At 44.5% G+C, this 24,370-nt stretch overlaps 2 protein-coding genes across 3 annotated transcripts in view; both read right to left on the bottom strand.

The window, feature by feature from the left end:
• The window catches only part of LOC111977507 (2-oxoglutarate and iron-dependent oxygenase domain-containing protein 3-like), a 26,246-nt gene extending 5,548 nt beyond the window's left edge, over positions 1-20,698 (bottom strand). The window contains exons 1-8 of the mRNA XM_070448215.1: positions 20,689-20,698; positions 20,127-20,297; positions 18,490-18,547; positions 18,235-18,268; positions 17,554-17,618; positions 17,242-17,298; positions 16,686-16,830; positions 7,678-7,826 (exon numbers count right to left, since the gene is read on the bottom strand). Coding sequence (XP_070304316.1) covers positions 7,678-7,826; positions 16,686-16,830; positions 17,242-17,298; positions 17,554-17,618; positions 18,235-18,268; positions 18,490-18,547; positions 20,127-20,297; positions 20,689-20,698 — 689 coding nt within the window. The remainder of the gene's footprint in view (positions 1-7,677; positions 7,827-16,685; positions 16,831-17,241; positions 17,299-17,553; positions 17,619-18,234; positions 18,269-18,489; positions 18,548-20,126; positions 20,298-20,688) is intronic.
• On the bottom strand, positions 20,603-24,370 carry cybc1 (cytochrome b-245 chaperone 1). 2 transcript variants are annotated; one of them, XM_024007675.2, is made up of 6 exons: positions 24,150-24,370; positions 23,562-23,649; positions 23,408-23,449; positions 22,421-22,591; positions 21,875-22,019; positions 20,603-21,659 (listed from the first exon to the last, which is right to left on the bottom strand). In XM_024007675.2, the coding sequence occupies exons 2-6, from the start codon at positions 23,647-23,649 to the stop codon at positions 21,491-21,493; spliced, it is 615 nt and encodes a 204-aa protein (XP_023863443.1). In that variant the 5' UTR covers positions 24,150-24,370; the 3' UTR covers positions 20,603-21,490. The 2 variants fall into 2 exon arrangements, with proteins under 2 accessions (XP_023863443.1, XP_023863442.1); XM_024007674.2 differs by having other exon boundaries at positions 24,068-24,364.

The raw sequence follows: 24,370 nt of genomic DNA, 5'->3' as shown, positions 1-24,370 counted from the left end.
AGTAATGGTCCCAGGCCTACACCTCAAACAGAGTAAATGGTCCAGGCCTAAACACCTCAACAGGAGTAAATGGTCCCAGACCTACACCTGCAACAGAGTAAAATGGTCCCGGCCTACACCTCAACAGAGTACATGGTCCCGGTCTACACCTCAACAGAGTAAATGGTCCCTGGCTAACACCTCAACAGAGTAAAGGGTCCAGACCTACAACCTCAACAGAGTACATGGTCCCAGGCCTACACATAACAGAGTAACACGGTCCCAGGCCTACACCTCAACAGAGTAAATGGTCCCAGGCCTACACCTCAACAGAGTAAATGGTCCCAGGCCTACACCTCAACAGAGTAAATGGTCCCAGGACTACACCTCAACAGAGTAAATGGTCCCAGGCCTACACCTCAACAGAGTAAATGGTCCCAGGCCTACACCTCAACAGAGTACATGGTCCAAGGCCTACACCTCAACAGAGTAAATGGTCCCAGGCCTACACCTCAACTGAGTACATGAGGTACCTGTGCTTTTGTCCTTTCCTTACTCTGCACTGAAAAAACAGCGGATGCATTTTTCGGTCAATTAGTGCACAAAGGACAAGATAAAGATGAGACACTTTCTAATATTAGGATGCAGCCTGTTTAGAATGTACAGTGTTTTATGTATTGATTACCAACTGATCAATGTCATTATCAAATGACATTTGAGTTGGTTAGATTCCATGGTTGTGGGAGTGGTAGGGACACACATGACACAACCATGAAATCTAACCAACTCAATTGTCTTTCTATGATGAAAGCCAGTTGATTATCAATATGTTGATATTTGGAATATAAAAGTGAATCTTCGGGAAATGTGCAGGAATTTCTGCTTTTTGAATTATGCCAACTGGCCTGCATTATAAGGCCCCTGAATGAGCATGACTTCTCCCTCTAATGGAACAGATCCGTATGCATATTCATGACTCCTCCTTGTCAATATCTGTGGCACATGGAGTGCGATACACAACTACTGAATAAACACGATACATGCTGTACAGGGAAACACACTCATTCATCTTTCCCCGGTAAGATTTGATCTCAAATTGGTTGGGGAGTAAGTGGATGGAGGGGTGAAGAATAAAGAAGGGCTGCTGATTCGTTAAGGGGAGAAGGCGTCATAAACAGATGCATGAACCATGTCCCTAGCTCCAGATTGGAAACACTGAGTCTTGTCCTGAGCGTCTGGGCGTAAAATGGGAAAAGGCTCGACATCCTTAAGAGCTTAATGTGATTCAGAAAGCTAAGGGTGAGTCATAAGCCCAATTCCAAAAACAGGTTACTTCAGGACTTAAAAAAAAAAAAACACACACAGAGAGAATCTTCTCCTCTCACAGACACATCCCATTTGATCAATGATAAGCTTGACATATAAAATAGACAAATTGCTTTTCAACTGTAGCGTTTCTTCTCAGAAGAAAACACATGGTTCCTGGTGCCATTCCCTGTGTTAGTGAATGGCATGGGAGTGCTTCAACAGATTGATACTTACACATGAGGATTACCACCAGTCCACCTCTCCAAAACCCATTTCTCTAAAGCCTCTTTTTACTCTGAGCCATTCGGTATCGTGTGGCGCTGCAGATCATAGGAATGGTCACAAGTGTAGAAAAACCATTGGTGCACAAACACAAAGAGACAAGAGAAACAACGAGATGGAAATAGAGGACACAGGCATTAGACCCATTCTGCAACACAATGAATACAGAGATACCAATGGGATGGAGACGACCCGTTCTGCAACACAATGAATACAGAGATACCAATGGGATGAGAGCACGACCATTTCTGCACCACAACTGGAATACCGAGATACCAATGGGAGTAGAGACGTACCCATTCTGCAACACTAATGATACAGAATACCAACTGGATGCGAGACGGACCCTCTCGTTCTGCAACACAATGAATTACAGCATGATACCATGATGGGATGGAGACGACCCATTCTGCAACACAATGAATACAGGATACCAATGGGATAGAGACCCATTCTGCAACACAATGAATACAGAGATACCAATGGGACTAGAGACGAACCATTCTGCAACACAATGGATACAGATACTGGGATGATGGAGACGACCCCATTCTGCAAACAAGTCAAATAACCGAGATCCAATGGCGCACTGCGCTCGCCCCATTCGCACCCATCGCCATACGAAACCAATGGGCGATGGAGACGACCCGTTCTGCCGCACACACAATGAAACAAGCATCAAGATCCAATGGATGGAGACGACCATTCTGCAACCGATAGAATACAGACGATACCAATGGGATGGACGACCCGTTCGCAGGCACAATGAACTACAGAGATACGCAATGGAGATGGGAGACAGCCCGTTCTGCCACACTCAATTGGTAACTACAGCACAGTCTATACCAATGGGATGGAGACGACCCATTCTGCAACACAATGAATACAGAGATACCAATGGGATGGGGACGACCCGTTCTGCAACACAATCAATATCAAATCAAATCTTATTGGTCACATACTGTATGTGTTTAGCAGATGTTATTGCAGTAATATCTAACATTATCACAACATATACCCAATACACACAAATCTAAAGTAAAGGAATCAAGAATATATAAATATATGGATGAGCAATGTCAGAGCGGCATAGACTAAGATACAGTAGAATAGGATACAGTATATACATATGACATGAGTAATGCAAGATATGTAAACATTATTAAAGTTACTAGTGTTACATTTATTAAAGTGGCCAGTGATTTCAAGTCTATGAAAAAAGGCTAGTGTGCTAGTGATGGCTATTTAAAAGTCTGATGGCCTTGAGATAGAAGCTGTTTTTCAGTCTCTCGGTCCCAGCTTTGATGCACCTGTACTGACCTCACCTTTCTGGGTGATAGCGCAGTGAACAGGCAGTGGCTCGGGTGGTTGTTGTTCTTGATGATATTTTTGGCCTTCCTGTGACATCGGGTGCTGTAGGTGTCCTGGAGGGCAGGTAGTTTGCCCTTTTTTAAAAAAGTTTGTAAGGGCTTTAATTTATTTTGTGCGCCTTCTTCACCACACTGTCTGTGTGGTTGGACCATTTCAGTTTGTCCGTGATGTGTACGCCGAGGAACTTGAAGCGTCCCACCTTCTCCACTGCGGTCCCGTCGATGTAGATAGGGGGGTGCTCCCTCTGCTGTTTCCTGAAGTCCACGATAATCTCCTTTGTTTTGTTGACGTTGAGTGAGAGGTTATTTTCCTGGCACCACACTCCCAGAGCCCTCACCTCCTCCCATTCTGCAGCACAATCAATACAAAAATACCAATGGGATGGAACCGTGACACAGAAGAACAAAAAGGATAAACATTGCATAAAACCAATTTACTTTTATATAACTTTATTTAGACTGAAGTACATACTGGATAGTAAGTGGAATGTGATGGAGTAGCATTACAACCTTGTTTCCTTTCCCACTGATAAAACTGGCACGTAAAGACTGATCCAGAGACAGTTTTGGTTTTGTAGCCCATGATGAAGGAGGGTGGAACTAGAGTATGGAAAACTGGCCAGTGTGTATTAAATAATTTTCATGATGTCCTCTCCTTTGTCCTTCTCCTCGCCTCTACCGTCAGTGATGTGATCAGCACCACATAGAAAAGTAAAAAACATACATTTCTGTTTTAATAAGACTCTATATATAGTATTTCAGGTGTTCCCGAATTATCAGAAAAATATTTCAGATGTTCCCGAATGATCAGGAAAAATCTGACCCCTCCCTCCCTTCCTCCTCTCCCTCCCTCCATCCCTCCTCTCCCTCTGTTGTAGGAGTCCTCCAGGTCTACAGGTGACACTGGCATACAGAGGTGATGGGCATGGCGGGGTCTGCGACGGCGTGGGCACAGGTGAAGGAGACAGTGATGGTGTAGAGCGTTCCCCACGAGACCTGCTCTACGTGGTGAAGGTTCTCTGACCCCGAAGAAAAGGATACTCACCCCGGAGGAGGAGGAAGAGAAGAGAAAGAGGGATGGAAGAGAGATGGGTTAATGTCTCTCTGACCCTGGAGAGGAAGAGAGGACAGACGAGAGATGGGTTGATGTCTCTCTGACCCTGGAGAGGAAGAGAGGACAGAAGAGAGATGGGTTGAAGTCTCTCTGACCCTGGAGAGGAAGAGAGGAAAGGAGGTAGGAATGAGGGATAGAAGAGAGATGGGTTGATGTCTCTCTGACCCTGGAGAGGAAGAGAGGAAAGGGGGTAGGAATGGAGTGAAGAGAGTTGCGGTTGATGTCTCCCTCTGACCCTGGAGGGAAGAGAGGAAAGGAGGTAAGGAATGGAGGCATAAGTAAGAGAGTTGGGTTAATGTCTTCTCAGACCCTGGAGAAGAAGAGAGGAATGGGGGGTAGAAATGAGGGGGATTAGAAAAGAGATATAGGCTGGTGGACCCCATCCCCTTAAAGAAAAAGCCCAAGTTTGGTTTTAGACCCCAAGAGAGGAGACCCGCCTTTTACTAAAATAAAACAGGAGCATGTAATTCAATGAAACCCCTGTTTATGTGAAAAAACGAGCTTAGCAAGGGGAAGAGATGTCTTATAGGACGCACAAGGTGGAGCGAGTTAAAGACTTCAAGAGGGAGAGTCATAGACCACGGGATCAAACAAAGACGGCAGCATTCTCGAGTCGTATACAGTTACCAGTAGGAAGAGTGAATTGCTGTGGGGTTTTTTTCCCCGTGTCCAGACGGGGTAGACACAGATGTGTGAGCACAGAAAGGAAGAGAGTAGGGCCGAACAACACTGGAGGCTCGTTATGTAGTTTTAAGACCAGAGGAGACGTTAGACCAACAGGGAACGAGAGGCTTAGACCAGTGTAGGGATGGCTAGAATCCAGGAGTTCTGAGAGTTAGACCAGGAGGGAGGTTTATTAAGAACCATGGAGGAGAGTATATAGAGGGACCTATTGGAGGGAGAGTTGATTCCATGAATAGGAGAGTTATTATTAGTATTTCAGGGGCAAGAGAGTTAGACCGAAGAGGAGATGTATGACCCAGCAGTGGAGAGTCCTAGATAAGAGGTGAGAGCAGTGTGGAGTAACTAATAGAGGTTGAGAGAGTATAGAGACCAGGAGAGAGATGTGACGCGCAGAAATATGGATTAGACGCAGAGGAGAGTTGACCAGGGGAGAGTAGTTAGTTAGACCAGAGGTGAGAGTTTGCTGACCAGGGGGAGCAGTTAGACCCAGAGGGAGAGAGTCTGACCATGGGTAGAGTTTAGACCCGAGGGAGAGTTATTGGACCCACTAAGGGAGAGTATAGAATCCGGCACGGGGAGAAAGGAGTTAGGCGGAGGGAGAGTTGGTGAGACCAAGGAAAGAGAGAGTTTAGATACAGGAGGATGAGAGCAGTGGGGATTATGAAGGCCTTGAAATGTGGTAGTATAGACCAGAGGGAGAGTTAAGGACCCCATGGGGAGAGTTTGACCAGAAAGGTGAGGATAAGTAGAGCAGGAGAGATGAACAGAGTAGACATGTAGACCATAGGGCGATAAATTATGCACCAGGATTTTGTGTATGAGTTTTTAGACCCAGAAGGAGAGTTGAGACCCCAGGAGGGAGAGTAGACCAGAGGGGGCAGAGTACATTTAAGATTGAGAGAGATAAGGACAAAGATGCGATGAGAGAATGAGAAATACCAGTGGATTATGAGGTAAGCCGGACATCCGAGAGAAAAGGGTATTCAAGCAGCGAACATTAGGGAGAGAGAGAGGGCGAATAGGTAATATATGTTATTTATCAGAAGACCTTACAGAGAGATAAAACTTGAGCAAAGAGGACGTACATTGAGTAGTACCACATCTATTTTACATTATAAATTGATGCCCAAGGATTTGTTGTACGACATGTGTTGGAAGGCTTTATCGACCCACCCACAAAGGGGTGTACAAGAATGTTGATAGATGTGGAAACTAGATGATAGGTAGAACGAAACAAACAATAAAGAAAAAGGTGTGAGATGGGGACCGGTAGATGAAGGACCACAAAGAAAAGTTTGAGAAATGGGGAGAACGAAGGATGGAATGAAGAACAAAACAACAAAAACAAGGTGACCAAGAAGTATTGACAGAATGGGAAACTAGTGAAAGCAATCAACGCTAAGTGACCAAGTGGAAGATTGGACACGAATGAGTAGGAACTAATGATGGGTGACAAGAGTTGAGATGGTGGAACTAGATGATGGTGAACCCCAAGAAGTTGAGTGAATGGGGACTAGATGATGAGGAACAGGTGAGGGCAATGGGCAGGTGTACAAGAGGTATACGTGATGAGTGGACTAGATGAAGGTGACTAAGAAGTGATGATTGCACAGGAAGGATAGATGAGGTGACAGGAATTGAGATGGGGAACTAGATGACGGTGACAATAGATTTGTTGAGGATGGTGGAACCATACAGCATAGAAGGGGATTGGTACATGCCGGTGGACATGGAAGTTTGGGATGGGGAAACTAGATGAGGTGACAAGGATTGAGATGGCGGAACCGGGTAAGATTGAAGGTGACAGAAGTTGAATGCGGAAACTAGATGACAGGTTTAAAGAGGTGAGAATGGGTGTGCTCTTAGATGACCGCGGCCAGCCCCAGGCTGGTGTGCCAAGAAAGTTGAGGATGTGCGGACTTTAACAAGTGAGGTGGTGACCAAGAAGTTTTGCGAGATGGGGGACTAAGATGATGTCAGGTGAACACCGAAGTTGAGATGGGGGAACTAGATGAGGTTGTACCTCAGAACAGCTTTGAGATTGCAGGCAACATAGCGAACTGAGTGGAGGGTGACAAGAAGTTGAGATGGGGAACTAGATGACTTGGCCAGTTGCAGACGGTGACCAAGAAGGTGTGACGTGCTTCGGCGGAACTCATGTCTGTTAGGATGACAAGGTTGAAGTTGAGATGGGGAACTAGTGAGGTGAGCAGAAGTTGAGATGGGAACTAGATGACGGTGACAGAAGTTGAGATGGGGACTAGTAGGGTGACAAGAATGTTGAGATGTTGGGAAACCTAAGGATGAGGGACAAGAAGTGGTCCCAGAGACAGATGATTTGCCGGTTAATTATAACTCTCCACAGGTTCTGTGCTTCCTACAAGTTTAACAAACTCATTTCCCTCGCCATTCGTTTAGCCCAGAGAACTTGTCTCTTGAACCCACAGAGCCGGGCCTAACGTGGGAGTGACATTAACACGAATCATATCCTATAAAGGAAATGCAAATGTTGGGTGTTTTTTAACATACTGAGACAAGGAATATCCTCTTACAGAACCTGGTGCTCCCCAAATCAAACCCCATTCCATCAACCCTCAACCCCGTGAGGCACCCATTAGTCCCTCCACCTGAAGGACAGCAAAAATCCGATGTTATGGAAGATTGACCAGGGGCCAGCGGGGCGAAGTCATCCTCCTGCAACCTGAAAGTTGTCCACCCCTCGCTATTTTAGTGGTTGTAGTCCAGGCCGATGGGACGAAAGGCTGGCCGGCTCCTGTCCTCACGATCACGGATCTCAAAAGACCATCGTTTTGGCCAGTGTTGACTCAGGAGGACCACATTCTTGTCTCATTTGGGAGGTAAGAAACTAGGAATGTGGTTGGGGTGTGCGGTGAAGGGATACAACTTTTTTATATTGAGAAGCGCCTCTCTGCCCCCCACCCCCTGGTGTGGCGGAAGAGAATCTCCAGTTGCGGGGGTGCATTGCCGGAGCCTGCGGGACGTGCTGGTCGTACAGGAGGCGTGCCGGGGCGAGCGAACCGTTCAAGAGCCGTGTGCACCGTCCGCTCATTGCTTGTCTTGCTTGGGGGCTAGCAGAAACCCCAGAGACTCTTGGTAGGCGGCAGCTAGCACATGCGATGTGTTGTGCAGTTTTTAGGTAAATGTTTTGAATTGGCCCCATCTTTCTGGTCTCTACGAAAACCAACTGCCTAATGACCCTAAAGACAACCGTCTTGTGTGAACGATAATCCTATGTGTAGGGTGAATGAAGAAGTGTAATACTGAGACTGTTCATGAAAAATTATCAACCGAGGCGATGATGGTAAACTCACTTTTTTCTAATTTGGGTCACTTCTAGTGAAAATTCCTTAAATTTGAAGTTTTGAAAAAATATCATTTCTAGGGATTTTTCTTCTGCTGGAAGGTATCTGTTATTAAACATAGTGGCGGGATCATTTTGTTAGACCTATGGGACTGAGATGATGGAAACTGAGACAACACAAGGGTTTGCAGAAAGATAATGATGAGTTAATAAAAGGGCCAATTTAAACATTCTGTAGTAAAAGAGTGCGTTACAAAAATCTGAAGTTTGTGGATTGAGCATTTCAGCCCCTATATGAACGCCCCAGCAACTTGTAACCAAAAAGAAAAGAAGAGCCTAGAAGTAATAAATACATCTGCTATGTCTGGCCCTTAATGTGCAAGGCAGATTTAAGGTTACCGTCTCGCGCAAGACAAACAAATGTAACAATGGATCCCCCAGTCTGACAACATCTGACATAGATCTAGCAATCATTGAAGAGGCTGGAGTTGTTTGGCCAAACCCAGAGTTCTATGTGGATTAGGCAGTGGGGTCCAAACAGGCCAGCCTTAACAAGTTGGGATTAGGCCCTAAGTTTGAAAATGGCACATTCAGTTTTAGGTGGCAAGAGAATCTGACTTAAAAGTAAATGAGTTTTATAATACACCGCCCTTTTCTCAACACTAGTTGAAATTATAGCGGCCACTTCCTATCTAATATTCGATAATTGGTGGGCCATATGACAGAACCTGCTGCTTAGAGTGTTATGCGATGAACATCTCAACTGCACATGTCTCAATGCTAGACTACATTTGTACATGTGGTGCTCTCTTAAGAGAACTTTGGGTGTGTATAAACAGAATGCTGCTTAGGGGTCTAGTGTTAAAAAAGTTGAGTGGGTTTATTTTAGTCAAGTTCAAGGAAATGCTTATGGTTAGGACAATAAAGTGAAAGGGTTGTTGTCTGGTTGTGTTTAATTAAAAAACGAGCAATATTGTTTCTTTGGGAGAGCCAAGGGTTCGCTAGTGCGTTGTGCGATTGTTGTGTCGAATTCTTTCATTTACATAGATTTATATCTCCTGAATATAGATACATTTGCCCTAGCTGCTCTAGGCAAGCTGAGTAAAGTTGAGGCAGGGGACAAATAGGAAATCAGGTGCAGGCGTTAGGTTAATAGAATTTACGCTCTGGAAAACAACGACATATTGCTGATTTTGAGGGGACCTAGGAGAACCCAGTAAAATTTTTGGTGGAAGTCAGGTGTATCTATCGCAGAACTGGCATATGGGGTGACCCTAAAGCCTGGATGGAAGCTCCCCTCGAAAGAGTAGCAGATCCGGCCAGGAACAGAAGTAGGACCGCAAGGGAACAAGAAAATAGGGAGAAGAAGACAGAGACCAGAGGAGACAGACAAATGTAACCCAGAAGGAAGACCAGAAGATGAGGGCAGAGAGACGCAGACCACGAACATTACACGGATAAGACCTACGACATGATTGCAGACATGGAGACAAAGAGCACAAATACAGAGAAGAACGAACCAGTGCCAGAGCGGACGAAGCAAGAGGCAAGAAGAGCAGACAAGATGCGCTCGCCCAAGATTGAGACAGGACAAATACAGAGACAGAAAAGACAGAGAGACAGGACGTACAGAGAGACAGAACAGAGGACAGAGAGACAGACAAATACAGAGAGCAGCAGAGACAGAGAGGACCAGACAGAAGACAGAGGAGACAGACAGAGGACAGAGAGACAACAAATAAGAGACAGACAAAGGACATGTAGAGACAGACAGATACAGGAGACAGACAGAGACAGATAGACAGAGAGAACAGACAGCGACGGAGGCCAGACAGACGACAGATAGATAGACAGATACAGGAGAGACAGAAACAGGACAAGGAGACAAGAGATAGAGACAGAGAGAGACAGAAGCAGGGACAGATACAGCAGAGACAGAGAGAGACAGAGACAGGCAGATACAGAGAGACAGAGAGAGACAGAGACAGAGACAGCAGATACAGGGAGAGACAGCACATAGACAGAGAGAAGACAGAGACAGAGACAGAGAGAACAGAGGACGGACAGAGAGAGCTTGTGGAATTACAATGGACAGAGATATAATAGTCAAAGGCTTTGCTTTTGCGCCGTTAGCTGAAAAGGAGGGTATTTCAGACATGGCAGAAATTAATACATTATCAGTATTAGTCTAGATAATGGTAGATAACACTTTATTGGAGAGTAATCCCTCGAGTCTGGAATGCCAAATATTTCCTATAAACAGTTAATAAGCCCAGAACACTTCATAAACTTACCCACGTACCTTTTTATTCATAAACAAACAAGCCCAGACACAACTCATAGCTGCTCACATACCTTTATTCAAAAACAAACAGCCCAGGAACAACTCATAACTAACCACGTACCTTTATTCATAAACAAAACAGCCCAGGAACACTCGATAACTTACACACGTACCTTTATTCATAACAAAACAAGCCAGAACACTCACTAAAACTACCACCAGCGTACCTTTTATTCATAAACAAACAGCCCAGAACACTTTATAAACGTACACCACGTACCTTTATTCATAAACAAACAGCCCAGAACAGCTCATTAAATACACCACTACCTTTAGTTCATAAAGAAAACAGCCCAGAACATCCTCAATAACACTCACACACCGTTTCCATGCTGCAAGTATCTTGGTCAGAAATATAGCTTAAAGGCCGGTCGGAGATGACAGAAAGAAAGACAGAAAGTCTTTAAATTGTCCAGATACGTCTTTCCCTGGCTAAACTGTGAAGGAGACAATGCGCTGAGCTCTTTCATCCATAGGCATGCCGAATTTCATGGAAACCTTCCTCTCTCCCAAAGTATTGGCTCAATTATTTTGATATTCTTGATTGGTGGCCAAAAAGACCAAAATGGTGTTAATTATGCGATCAAAATTCCCGGCTGCCTGTTGAAAACGTTCAGTCCATTACATTTGAACATGAAGGGAGATAATGTGGTACTTGTTACTGCACAGGAATAAATCTTTACCAATAGGTGCATTTCTTACAGACATTGTGTTTCTGTTGGTCTCTCTCAGTCTGTTCGACTACATATGAACAGGACCAAATGAGGAGCAAGCCTATTAGTGTGGATGTGAAAAGGAAGGACAAAGGCAAAGGGAGCGAGAGAGAGCCTCCTTCAGACTTACTTGACGAGGCCGGTGTACTAACCGATTCGCTTAACTCTCCATGCTATTGATAGGTAGGAAGTGTGTTCGCCATAAACCTCAATCACACCTAACATACACGCAAGACACTTATCCACCATGACATAATAAAACCATAAAACCACTAGCCCTTATCCTCAACATTGACTCCTAACACTCGCCATCACGCCTAACACCAAACCCCTAAGGCAAAACTTAAACACCAGCCTATCACCCTAAACCATCCACAGCCTATGATACCTAGACACCGGAGACCCTTAATCACCCATAATACAACAGTCTTGGAACCCTAACAACATTCCTCAATTCATCCAGACTTCCTCATCACCTCAGCATATTTCACGTCCCTACACCAGTTGCCACTTGCACATGCTTCATCTAAGCACCAGTTGCACCATAAATACACCATAACCACCAGCCTAATACACATTTCCAATTTTTTTAACACCCATCCCCTTATCACCCCTGTTAACCCACCCCAGCAGAAAAGCCCTCAGTACTCATGCAAGACTTTTGCTAAAACACCCGCCCACTCCTACTATCACAGACTTTACAAACAAAAGCTATTCCTAAACCACCAGCCTTATCATGTGACCCTAACAACAGAGTGTCCTATCAACTAACACTCAGCCTATCCTTTTTAACCCACATTCCTAAACACCTTTTCATCCCTAACACACCAAGAGCCTGTATTTACCATATTACTAATCAACCCAACCAGTGTTCTTATCACGCCTAACAGCCGGGGGCTCAATGTATCAGCGCCATCTCTCCTTAAAACTCTCCTAGGGCTTATCCTCAAGGACTAACAACAGCCTTATCACCCTGAACACCAGCCTATCAAACTAACACCAAAGCCTATCACCGCTTAGAACCCATCCTAGAGCTCCGAAATGCCTAACATACACAGCCCCCCTATCTACCCCGTGACTATAAGCAACCAGCATTCTTCGTGTGCCGGACTACACCAGCCTATCACCCTAACACCAGCCTATGCGACTAACACCGAGCGCTATAACCACTTTTTGCCCACACACCCAGCCTATCCCACTAACACCGGCCTTTCACCCATAACAGTCCAGCCATTGTATCCCACTAACACCAGCGCTACTACTAAACCAGCCTATCCGACTAAACACCAGCCATCCTACTAACACCCAGGTCTATCCCACTACACCAGCCTATCACCCTAACAGCACCACCATGCTTCTCAGTCAGCAGAACATATCGATATCCTTAGGACAATGAATCTTTCCTTCTCCTAAACATCACCGCACTTTGGATTTAAATATCCCCCATTTGTTTTTCTTTCTCTCTACAAACTGAAGGTTAGCCGGTGAGATTGTTAGTCGGAATCATGATTTGTAAGTATTAACGATGTCTACTGATATCTATAAGGTAATATTTCCAAGTGTTTGTGTGTTGAGGTAATCTTATGCTGTGTTGAGAAAAAACGCTCAGTAATGCTTAGTTACTCGTGAACTGGTTCGGCCATACTCTCCTTTTCTTCTCCCAACTACTTCCCTCTATGCGCAATGACTATAGTTCCGGTTCTTTGAATCCAGCACGCCCAAGCGTGTCAAAATTTACCTCTCCTCTTTCCCTCCATCCTCCTTCAATCTCTCTACACTGTTGCGGTTATTCTGCCTGGTTGAATCCTCTCTTTCTGTCTGTGCTCTCTACTCTAAACCCCGCTCTTTGCCCTTCACAACTCTTCTTCACTTCTCTCCCTCTCTGTCTCCGCTCTCCCCCTCTCCTCCTGCTCCTCCTCATGCCCCCAGCTCCTGTTCACTTGATACCAGGCAAACAAGGTCCCCCCCCTCCCTCTTTCTCTCTCTCTCTCCCTCTCCTCTCCTCTCCCCTTCCCCAGATACAACAGAGCAGATGTTGTGGAAAATACAAAGGTGAAATCAAAGTCCACCAACTATCCTCTCCTCCCCTCTTTGCCCTCCCTTTATTGTCCACATTTTGCCCCCGCCAACTATCCACCGGTGTTTACGCCCCTTTAACAAGTGACAATGCTCTTACTCCTTACCACATCACCTTCCCCTCTCCCTCCTCTCATACTCCAACCAGTCTTGTGCTGCCCCTTTTTCCCACCAATCTTAAACTCATTTACAGTCCACTAAGTTCCATTACCTCCTACCATCATAAACACACACACTCACCTCTCCTCCTTAACAAATCTACACAATTCCTTCCTCCCATCACCTCACACCATACCATAAACCACTGACATCCCTCCCTCTTTCCCCCCTCATAACAATAACAAGCTAATACAGGTTCTTTAGCTTTGTGATAATCTATAACTCCTGTGCACTCTTCAGAATCTTTCTTACTTTCTCTCTCTGTTCTCCTTGCTCTTCTTATACCTTCTTCTTTCTCACTGTGCTCCTCTTCGGGTACCGGGTTATCAAAGTCAAATGTGCGGGCGGTTAACCGGTACTCGAGGTAATTTGTAAGTTAGGGTAAATGACGATGCATTAGATATAAACAGCAAATGCAGCAGGTGTAAAAAAATAAAGGATGGGGGCCATTGTCAATGTAAATAGTCCAGGTGGCCATTTGATTAATTTATTCAGCAGTCTATAAGCTTGGCCAGGGTCTTCCTGTAGAAGCTGTTAAGAAGCTCTTTTGGACCATAGACCTTGACGCTTCTCCTTGTACCTACCGCCCTCTTCTCGCTCCGTCCCTCCTCTCTCCCCTCCCTCCCTTGCTCTTACCTCTCCTCCATCTCCTCCCTCCTCCTCCTACCTCTCCTCCCTCCTCCTCCCTCTCCTCCCTCCTCCTCCCTCTCCTACCTCTCCTCCCTCTCCTCCCTCTCCTCTCAACCTGCTGCTGCTATCCATTTGATCCCTCCGGTTTCTTCTCTTTCTGATTGCCTGTAGTCAGAATTAAACTCTATTCAGCAGCACTACCTTCTCAAACAGCCCTATTTATATCAGTGTGGGGTTCACAGCCTCATCAGACCACAGAAAAGGAGGGGTGATCGTCATTCAACACAATGGCACGAGTCTCTTCCACGTCACCCACTTTGAGATTGTAGAGTTTGCTGTGATGTAATGTGGCATGGTTAGCCAACTTCCTCTCGTCAAGGCAGGAGGAAAAATGCCTGTCAGTCCACCACCTCACCTCAAGGTGCCACTTGGATAAATCTGGTTATGAATCTCGGTCGAAGTGGAGGTGAATTTACATGGAGGAAAATAACTGATCCTGTATAACATCATGATTTATGTATGGCTTGACTCTCCTCTCCCTCTTTTTTATCCTTCTTCCTTTGTATCTCTCTTCATAAAGCAGTGGCACACTGACACTCCAAATCCCAGCGGTTCAGTTTCACGTTCTGCTCCATCTCATCTGTCATATGGAGATTCTCTCTTTAATAATGTAGCTCAGAGGACCTGGGAGGACTCTGAAGGTGTGCAGAGAAGGTACACAGCAGTCACTCTTCCAAACCGTTCAGGGCTCTCCCTCTCTTTTCCTCTCCCTTCTTTCTTTCTTTTCCTCCCCCTTAGCAGAGAATACATTAGATGTTATAGATACTCAACGCGCGGGCCTGATCCGGACCCAGAATGGGGACAGGGACTGGGACCCGGGACAGAGGGAGAGAGACGGGGACAGGGACATAGACCCGGGACAGAGGGAGAGAGACAGGTACCAGGACCCAGACCCGGGACAGAGGGAGAGAGACAGGGACCGGGACAGAGGGAGAGAGATGGGGACAGGGACCGGGACAGAGATGGGGACAGGGACTGGGACAGAGGGAGAGAGATGGGGACAAGGACAGAGAGAGAGACGGGGACTGAGACAGGGGGAGAGTGATGGGGACAGAGAGAGAGAGATGGGGACTGGGACAGAGGGAGAGAGACAGGGACAGGGACATAGACCCGGGACAGAGAGAGAGAGACGGGGACCGCTTTTAAAAGTGTGATTTTTCCCGCGACTACATTAAAAACGTTGTGCATTGACTGGGCATGGGTGTTCATCTCCCTGTGCCACTCGCAATTAGAAAGCGCCTCAAGATGTATATTATTTTCTCGCATAGAATGTGACAAGCTGACCAATTGAATAGGTCAACTATTATTCTATGGGTTTGTCTGCTGTTGATTGGCTGAGGAAATAATCATGTGTCTTCTGGATGATCATGGACAAAGTTCTGAATAAAAATCACACTATTATACATTCGTTTCCCCATGTCTTCCTGTCAGACATTAGATTAGTCCTGGGCTGTAGAGAGAACAGTCACATTGCAGCAGAGAGGCCAGGGGTGTATGAATCTACCTCAGCAGTGTGATCGATTGGGGAGGAAACCAAAAAGATGCCGAAAGCCATTTACATTTAAATTAGGTTGGGCCAAATACACCTAGGATGGCGGAGGGGGAAGGGGATTAGGGGACAGATGGGGGAGAAGGCTGGGGTGTTTAGGATGACATTTTGTTTCTCCAGCTGTTGAGGAGCCGAGCGAGAGAGAAAGAGAGAGAGAGAGAGAGAGAGAGAGAGGGGATAAGGTGATATAAATTAATATTGCGGCAGACTCAGAGGGGATATGACCAGAAATGATTGAGGCACCAGAAAATAAATAATGGTGAGAAATACAAATGACCAATTCCCAGAGACACACACACAAACTGATGATGGAGCACTATCAAATGAACAACGCTCAAAGATGGTAAAACACACACGTTAGCGAACAGATAAGAAACATTCAGACATATCCTTTGGGGGACGTTTTCTGTAGTGTTCAACGTGGATAAAAAGCGCTAACAGTCCTATAAATTGAATAACCCAATGAATTTCAAAGTTTGCTTTGCTGAGGTCCACAGTCGAGACAGGAAAAGCGAATGGGAGGAATCTGGTATGAAATGATCGCTTCGTTCTATTGCCCTGCTGGCTAAACAGTAATGAGATGCATTCACGTGGTGCAATCAAAGCCACATTCAATCTCACAGAACATACTGAACTTAGGATGACCTATGAACCTACCGTTAAGACCATATTTAAAATCACTTTATGGTGTGAAAAAAACCTAAACGAATGAGAAGTTTTACTCTTCCCCTCATCACATTTAATATGTTTTAGTGTTCATTCTGTACGATTTACAAAGTCATTGATACTGAACTACTGTACAAAACAGTTTCAGCTTATTTACATGAATATCAAATCTGTTTCATAAATATTAAAGGGGATATTTAAACACAGCTAGGAGGAAGTGTTGCCTTTGGTTTAGAAGAGTCTGGCTACAGCCAGAGTGTCAGCTATTGTGTGAAATAGAAAAAGGGGCCTGCATTGCATTGTGGGATGCTATGAGGCTTGAATCCTTCTTGACTTCAAAACGTAAAGGTAATTCATGACACAGGATAACGCAGAAAAGTGTGTGTGTACGATATGTATAAAACCTTACCTTCTATAATATTATCTTACCTTGTCTATGTGAAGGTGCCAGTGCTCGTCATGCTGTGTCTTGGCCAGTGTGCTGTTGATGTGTGAGAAGAAGGTGGGCTTGGTGAGGTACAGAAGAGAAGGGTCCTGGTCAAACGTCTCTGCCTGGATAAGACCACACACCTCCCTGGAGGGTGGAAGTAGTCAATCAATCCCCAAATCAAATCAACCAATGAAACAGTCAGTCTATCTATTAAAGAAAATTGTATTTATACAGGGCTTCTTATAAATGTGTTGAACAGTAACCTGGGCCTGTAAATTGTATTCACAGACACACACAAACAATTGAAATGCGAAGGAAACTAATTTCCATCTAAACTTATTATTTTTTAAATTTATATTCAGTAAATTTAACCGTAAAAGTAATTTTATGTGCACTACATCAAGACACACAGACTTTTATTAGCAACAAGTCAATTTGATGGAAACACATATCTGGTTGGAAAATGAGCATTTTGTGTTTTATGCATATTTTCGAATATTCTCATTCAAATCTGTTGCAAATTGAATGGAAACCTAACTACACACACACACCAACCTGTAGGGTCGGAAGTCCTTTTCAGAGAATACATCCATTATCTGCTCCCCAAAGTGCCTGTCACCAGCCGCCACCAACCACCAGCCAGCCAGAGAGAACAGAACAGGGATATTAGCATCTATTACCATCCAGCAACACAGACAGCACAGTGCACAATTACCCAAGAGGCCATGACAGAGAAGCTATCCAAACAGAGCAGGATAAAGAAGCAGGCAGATTGCCATGCAGGAGATGCCACTGTTATGGAAGCCAGACGGAGTGAGTGACATCATTAATGGTTAGGTTAGTTAGGGGAGAGAGAGAGCGAGAGACCTGTAGATGTTGACAAACTGCTTACCCATCGACAGAGCCCCAGAGTGCAGGGATAGGATGGAAGCCTGGCGAGGCCAAAAAGAGAATAAGAAAACAAGCAAACTATTAGGACTTATTTCAGTCTACCTCTCTGTCCTTTACTTGTTATTGTGCTGTTTTGTCAGCTACCCAGGGATACTCTGCTCTCTCTCACTAACCAGTAAATAAATCATGGTTCTTTATTAGTGTTCCGTCAGCTACCCAAGGATACTCTGCTCTCTCTCACTAACCAGTAAATAAATCATGGTTCTTTATTAGTGTTCCGTCAGCTACCCAAGGACACGCTGCTCTCTCTCTCACTTACCAGTAAATAATATATTTATTTTTTTAAATGTGCCCTGCTGCTTTCCCTCACAACAGTATCTTAACAGGCCATGAACAACAGGTCTACATAGGGTGGAGGGGAGAGAGGACGGAGAGGGGTCAACTAAGCAGCCAGGAACGATAGTATTACACAGGAACTACATCAGCCCATCGGAACTGAACTTTGGATATTGTGCTCATAGAACTATAGTTGAACAACCCTGACCTCTAGTGGAGATGGAGGAAAGATACAACTGGAGTCTGAGCAAAGGTCTTCATCCTAGCTCTTCCCTGGTCCTGTTTAAGTTCAAATATTTCTTACTAAAAGTAGATACTCACCCCTCCATCTGAACAGGCCCCCCTCTCGCCAACCTAAAGGAGTAGATAGATAAGTGACAGAGAAAGAGAGAGGGGAGAGAGAGAGAGAGAGAGAGAGAGAGAGAGAGAGAGAGAAGAGAGAGAGAGAGAGAGAGAGAGAGAGAGAGAAGAGAGAGAGAGAGAGGAGAGAGAGAGAGAGAGAAGAGAGAGGGGGGGGGGGGGGGGGGGTGAGAGAGGTGGGGTGTGGAGAAAGAGAATAGGAAGGTGAGGGATTCTGAACTGAGGGCCATGGCCTCCTCCCTGGTCACTGAGTTGTCTGTGACGGCTGTGCATCCTGGGGGGGGAAGGAGTATCTTACATCAGCTGCAACATCCCAGTAGAAACTTCCGCCTGCCTGTTCATCTTTGTTCAAATCACCACTAGAGGGAAGCCAATGCACAGGAATGGCAGAGCAGTTACAGTGYCAAGAAAAAGTATGTGAACCCTTTGGAATTACCTGGATTTCTGCATAAATTGGTTATCAAATTTGATCTGATCTTTATCTAAGTCACAACTATAGACAAACACTGTGTGGTTAAACTAATAACACACACATTATTGTATTTTTGTGTCTATATTGAATATATAATTTAAGCACTCACAGTGTAGGTTGGGAAAAGTATGTGAACCCCTAGGCTAATGACTTCTCCAAAAGCTAATTGGAGTCAGGAGTCAGCTAACCTGGAGTCCAATCAATGAGACGAGATTGGAGATGTTGATTAGAGCTGCCTTTCCCTATAAAAAACACCCACAAAATTTGAGTTTGCTATTCACAAGAAGCATTGCCTGATCTGAACCATGCCTCGAACAAAAGAGATCTCAGAAGACCTAAGATTAAGAATTGTTGACTTGCATGAAGCTGGAAAGGGTTACAAAAGTATCTGTAAAAGCCTTGATGTTCATCAGTCAACAGTAAGACAAATTGTCTATAAATGGAGAAAGGTCAGCACTGTTGCTACTCTCTCTAGGAGTTGCCATCCTGCAAAGATGACTGCAAGAGCACAGCGCAGAATGCTCAATGATTAGGTTAGGAAGAATCCTAGTGTCAGCTAAAGAAAGACTTACAGAAATCTCTGGAACATGCTAACATCTCTGTTGACGAGTCTTCGATACGTAAAACACTAAACAAGAATGGTGCTCATAGGAGGACACCACGGAAGAAGCCACTGCTGTCCAAAAAAAACATTTCTGCACGTATGAAGTTTGCAAAAGTGCACCTGGATGTTCCACAGCGCTACTGGCAAAATATTATGTGGACAGATGAAACTACAGTTGAGTTGTTTGGAAAGAACACTGTGTGGAGAAAATAAATGGTACAGCACACCAACATCAAAACCTCATCCCAACTGTAAAGTATGGTGGAGGGAGTGTCATGGTTATGGGGCTGCTATACTGCCTCAGGGCCTAGGCAGCTTGCTATCATCGCCGAAAAATGGTATTCCCAAGTTTATCAAGACATTTTGAAGGCTAATGTTAGGCTATCGGTCCGCCAATTGAAGCTCAACAGAAGTTGGTTGATGCAACATGACAACGACCCCAAAACACAGAAGTAATGGCTTCAACAGAAGAAAATACACATTCTGGAGTGGCCCAGTCAGAGTGCTGACCTCAACCCGATTGAGATGCTGTGGCATGACCTCAAGAGAGCGGTTTTATAAAGGTTTTCAATTACAAAAAAGAAAATGCAATTGAAAACATCCCCGAAAGGCATCAGGTAAATTAATCCATAAATTTTGCATATTTAAATGACCATATTCATAGAGTATTACAGATTTTATTCTAGCCTTGCACTAATGCATCTAACTCAACTCTTTATATGGCATGCATCATTTACAGATTGTGGCTTCAATACAAAACTGTTGTTTTAAACCCACCTGGGTAGCGTTTGTAGTTCTCATAGTCCTCAGAACACTCTACAGCGTAGACCCTGGGCTGAGCAACCACCTCAGCATGTCTGACCAGGGTCTCTGTGACATAAGGCAGGTAGAGCCAGGAGAGGCTCCCCACCACAGCCAGGGCTGCCACCATCACTAATAGCAGAGAGCCTAGTGGTTAGAGCGTTGGACTAGAAACCGAAAGGTTGCAAGATCAAATCCCCGAGCTGACAAGGTAAAAACCTGTCATTCTGCCCCTGAACAAGGCAGTTGTCCAGCACCTCAATCTGTTTACATTGATATGTGTGTCTGCTGCAAGTCGCTCGTGGATTGTAGCCGGGGGGCGAGTTCATAGCTAGTCCTGGTATCAACTTTCAAATGTGTTAGTAGCCAACTTTATAACGGATAAAGGCTTCTTCCATGGTTGACCTGTGAATCATTTATAGAACACAAATTATTTCATGATTATCAAAAAGCTAATTTAATTCCCTTTAATTTTTTTACCAAAAAAAATGCACAAATAAATGTATGAACATTTTTAAAAAATAAGGTAAATCAGTACCTGCAGACATCCAGCAGAAACTGGACACATTAAAAAATGTTTAAACTTACAAATCTCTCATTCATCATCTTTCTTTCAAGCAACACAAGGCGTCGTCACTCACCTTCCTCTCATTAACAGACACAGTAGTTAATACTGTCCAGATGCAATGTAATACAGCATTCCTGTCAAATATACACATTATTACTAACACATTACAGTCTATGGACAGGAATGTTACCTGAGACAATCTGTAGCGTTCTCTATGAATATTAAACCATGTTAGATTAAGTCCTTTCAAGAGGTTTTTAAAGGTTTTGCCTTCCCGGATTCTGTTCGGCCCTGGCAATAAGACCTATGAATGCTGACAGACACATGAACATGCAAGTATTAACGTTCATAAATATTCTTAACTGATCCCTGGAAATCCTTCATGCTTGATTATAGTTTACGGTCACATGCATTCAGATGGATGGTTGTAGTGAGCAGAGTCATGCACTTGGGTGGTCTCAAACACACCAATGTGTTGCCTATCCTGTTGGCATGTTTGAATGAGTTTTTCCACACAAATACTGATTACATTTAAATAAAAGGCACTGTAACTATAAGGATAGGTGTGTAATGCAGATACTATACAGTAATGATCATTGTTTTTTTAAGAACAGGCCAGACACCAAACTATGATTTAGTTGAAATCTTCGGTGGAAAACGACCACTCAAGAGAGTGTTTAAGGACATTTACAGTATCAGGGATAATACTACGAAATTCTGTAAAATATGTTTGTGTGCATTTCAAGTCTACAGTGGTTTCCTCTCCTCATCACTACTGCACGGGGGGTTCAAAGTCCCCCTCTTCTTCTGAGTCAGTGCTGGGGTCCAGGTCATCTTCCTCCTCTTCCTCTTCTTCCTCCTCTTCCTCCAGCTCCCAGCGACACTGGAGCTCCTCCAGACCCAGGAAACGCTTGAGCAACGAAGCCAGTGCCTCCACATCACTGACAAAGAGGGAGAAATAAAATGATCAAACAACTAGTTTGTGATCAAGAATAGACAGCATGGCTGATTACACTTCTGCTCCATACCATTCTTGGAATATTCTACAATATTCTCCTATCCTGGGAAACCTGTGTTCTGATCCTTTAACACAACATCTTCCATGTTAGGTCTATTACAAGACCCTATCTCTTCCCCCTCCAGAACCCAGTCGTACCTGCGTCCCCCCATGGTGGCGCTCTGTGTGAGGGGGTAGGAGAAACCTGTTGTCAGCCGCAGCACCAGCAGGTAACCCTTTCCCAGGTAGCGCACCTTCTCCTCCTGAACACACACGGCACGCAGGTGCCTCATGTCCAGCACCACTGAAAGACAGAGACAGGATGAGGGGATGGGATGGGAAGAAGAGAGAGGCAGGGGATGGAGATGGGAGGATGGGATGGGAGGGAGACGGGAGGAGTGGATGGGAGGAGGTGGAGGGGGATAGGGATGGGAGGGAGACGGGAGGAGGTGGATGGGAGTTTGTGGAGGGGGATGGGAGGGAGACGGGAAGAGAGAGGGTGAGTTTGTGGAGCAAAATTCCTGTAGCTCTCCAAGACCAGGGCTGAAGTCCTCTGGGTTTACCGGATCTGAAAATTCATCCCATCATCCTACCAGGGTTGAAGACCTCTGGGTTTACCGGATCTGAACACTCATCCCATCATCCTACCCTTATTGTTAAAGGGGAGTGATAGTACAGGACACATTACGTGATGATGTTCCTCACCTTTCTCCTGGCCTCTCCTCCACATGGTGAGAATCAGAGTGTACAGACTGAAGGTCTTCAGCTCTATCACATTCTTGGTTTTATCAAACACTGCCTCCTCCCACTCCTCCATGTTCTGCATGGCCACGAACAGACAGCCCGTCACGTAGAACAGCTTCCACAAAATACTGTCTGGAAAGACAAGAAAACAGAGGGATCAGAGACAGGCAGGAAATCTGTCTTAATTATGTCAATGATGACTGGCCTAGGTACCAGACTGTTTCTGTATTCAACTAAAGCAGTGACAGGCTGACACCGTAAATTGGGTTATATCTGAGCTGTAGTATGGTGATGCCTGTAAATTTGGTTATATCTGAGCTGTAGTATGGTGATGCCTGTAAATTTGGTTATATCTGAGCTGTAGTATGGTGATGCCTGTAAAGTGGGTTATATTGAGCTGTAGTATGTGATGCCTGTAAATTGGGTTATATCTGAGCTGTAGTATGGTGATGCCTGTAAATTGGGTTTATACTGAGCTGTGTATGGTGATGCCTGTAAATTGGTTATATCTGAGCTGTAGTATGGTGATGCCTGTAAATTGGGTTATATCTGACCTGTAGTATGGTGATGCCTGTAAATTGGGTTATATCTGAGCTGTAGTATGGTGATGCCTGTAAATTGGGTATATCTGAGCTGTAGTATGGTGATGCCTGTAAATTGGTTAAATCTCTGAGCTGTAGTATGGTGATGCCTGTAAATGTGGTTATATCTGAGCTGTAGTATGGTGATGCCTGTAAATGTGGTTATATCTTGATCTAGTATGGTGATGCCTGTAAATTGGGTTATATCTGAGCTGTAGTATGGTGATGCCTGTAAATGTGGTTATATCTGACCTGTAGTATGGTGATGCCTGTAAATTGGGTTATATCTGAAGTGTAGTATGGTGATGCCTGTAAATTGGGTTATATCTGACCTGTAGTATGGTGATGCCTGTAAATTGGGTTATACCTGAAGTGTAGTACGCAGCAGCCAGGCCAATGGACGCAATACCTGTAATCAGAAAAATTACCAAGTGCTGGGTCAATTAATTTTATTACATTGCATTCAAATAAATAAATATTTACACAGAATGTGCGCACACACACACACACAAACACCCTACCTACAAGCAGCGACCAGGAGCGGATGCCAGGTGACCTTTTCAGATGTAACATGTTGGAATTGTGCTCCTCTACCCGCATATACCCCATCTGACAGACAGACAATACAGTTGTATACAGGAAGAATAGGCAAAGGTAATATAGAAGAACCGTTGCTTACACTTGAAATTCTATGATAGGTCAGTGGTTACTTAAAGGAGATGTCAGGAGTATGGCTTTTTGTATTTCAGATCTGCTTCCACATTCCCTCATCTCTAACTATTTCCCGGTTCAAACATCCGGCATTGCATTCATATGTTATCATACCTTATTATTAATATTAAACCTACATCCCCAGCGGGTAGTATCATTTTGTGTTGTTGTGCCAAAGCCTATAAAAGACAACCTTACCCCAAAGTATCCAAGTACCGTATGGTAGACTATTTAACGTTACGATCAATCATAATCTCGCCTATATGATACTTTGAATTAAATAATGTGTATTCATACCTATTAATTTCTGTCTTACCTTAGACTCTTCAACGAAATTCCTGAAAATGATACACACCGGAAACAATGTAACAAATCGGCTTGATGATAGTGAAACTTACATTTACAATTTTTAGAGAAGTTTCAATTCATTTCATTTTACAGCAACAACACACGGGTGGGTGGGGTGTTGCTTCCTTCCGGGGTAAGTCTTCACTGATTGGATGTTGCAATGAGGGGATTCGATTAGTGTTTCGCGAGTGGCCGGTTAGGCGTGTCTGGGACCGGGTGAAGTTGATTGCATTCGTTTTGGAACCGAGATGCATCCCGGGCATGAGTCAGG

Source organism: Salvelinus sp. IW2-2015, linkage group LG18, assembly GCF_002910315.2.
Source record: "Salvelinus sp. IW2-2015 linkage group LG18, ASM291031v2, whole genome shotgun sequence".
Taxonomy (NCBI): domain Eukaryota; kingdom Metazoa; phylum Chordata; class Actinopteri; order Salmoniformes; family Salmonidae; genus Salvelinus; species Salvelinus sp. IW2-2015.
The sequence above is the reverse complement of the archived record's forward strand: the minus strand, read 5'-3'. Positions and strand labels throughout refer to the sequence as shown.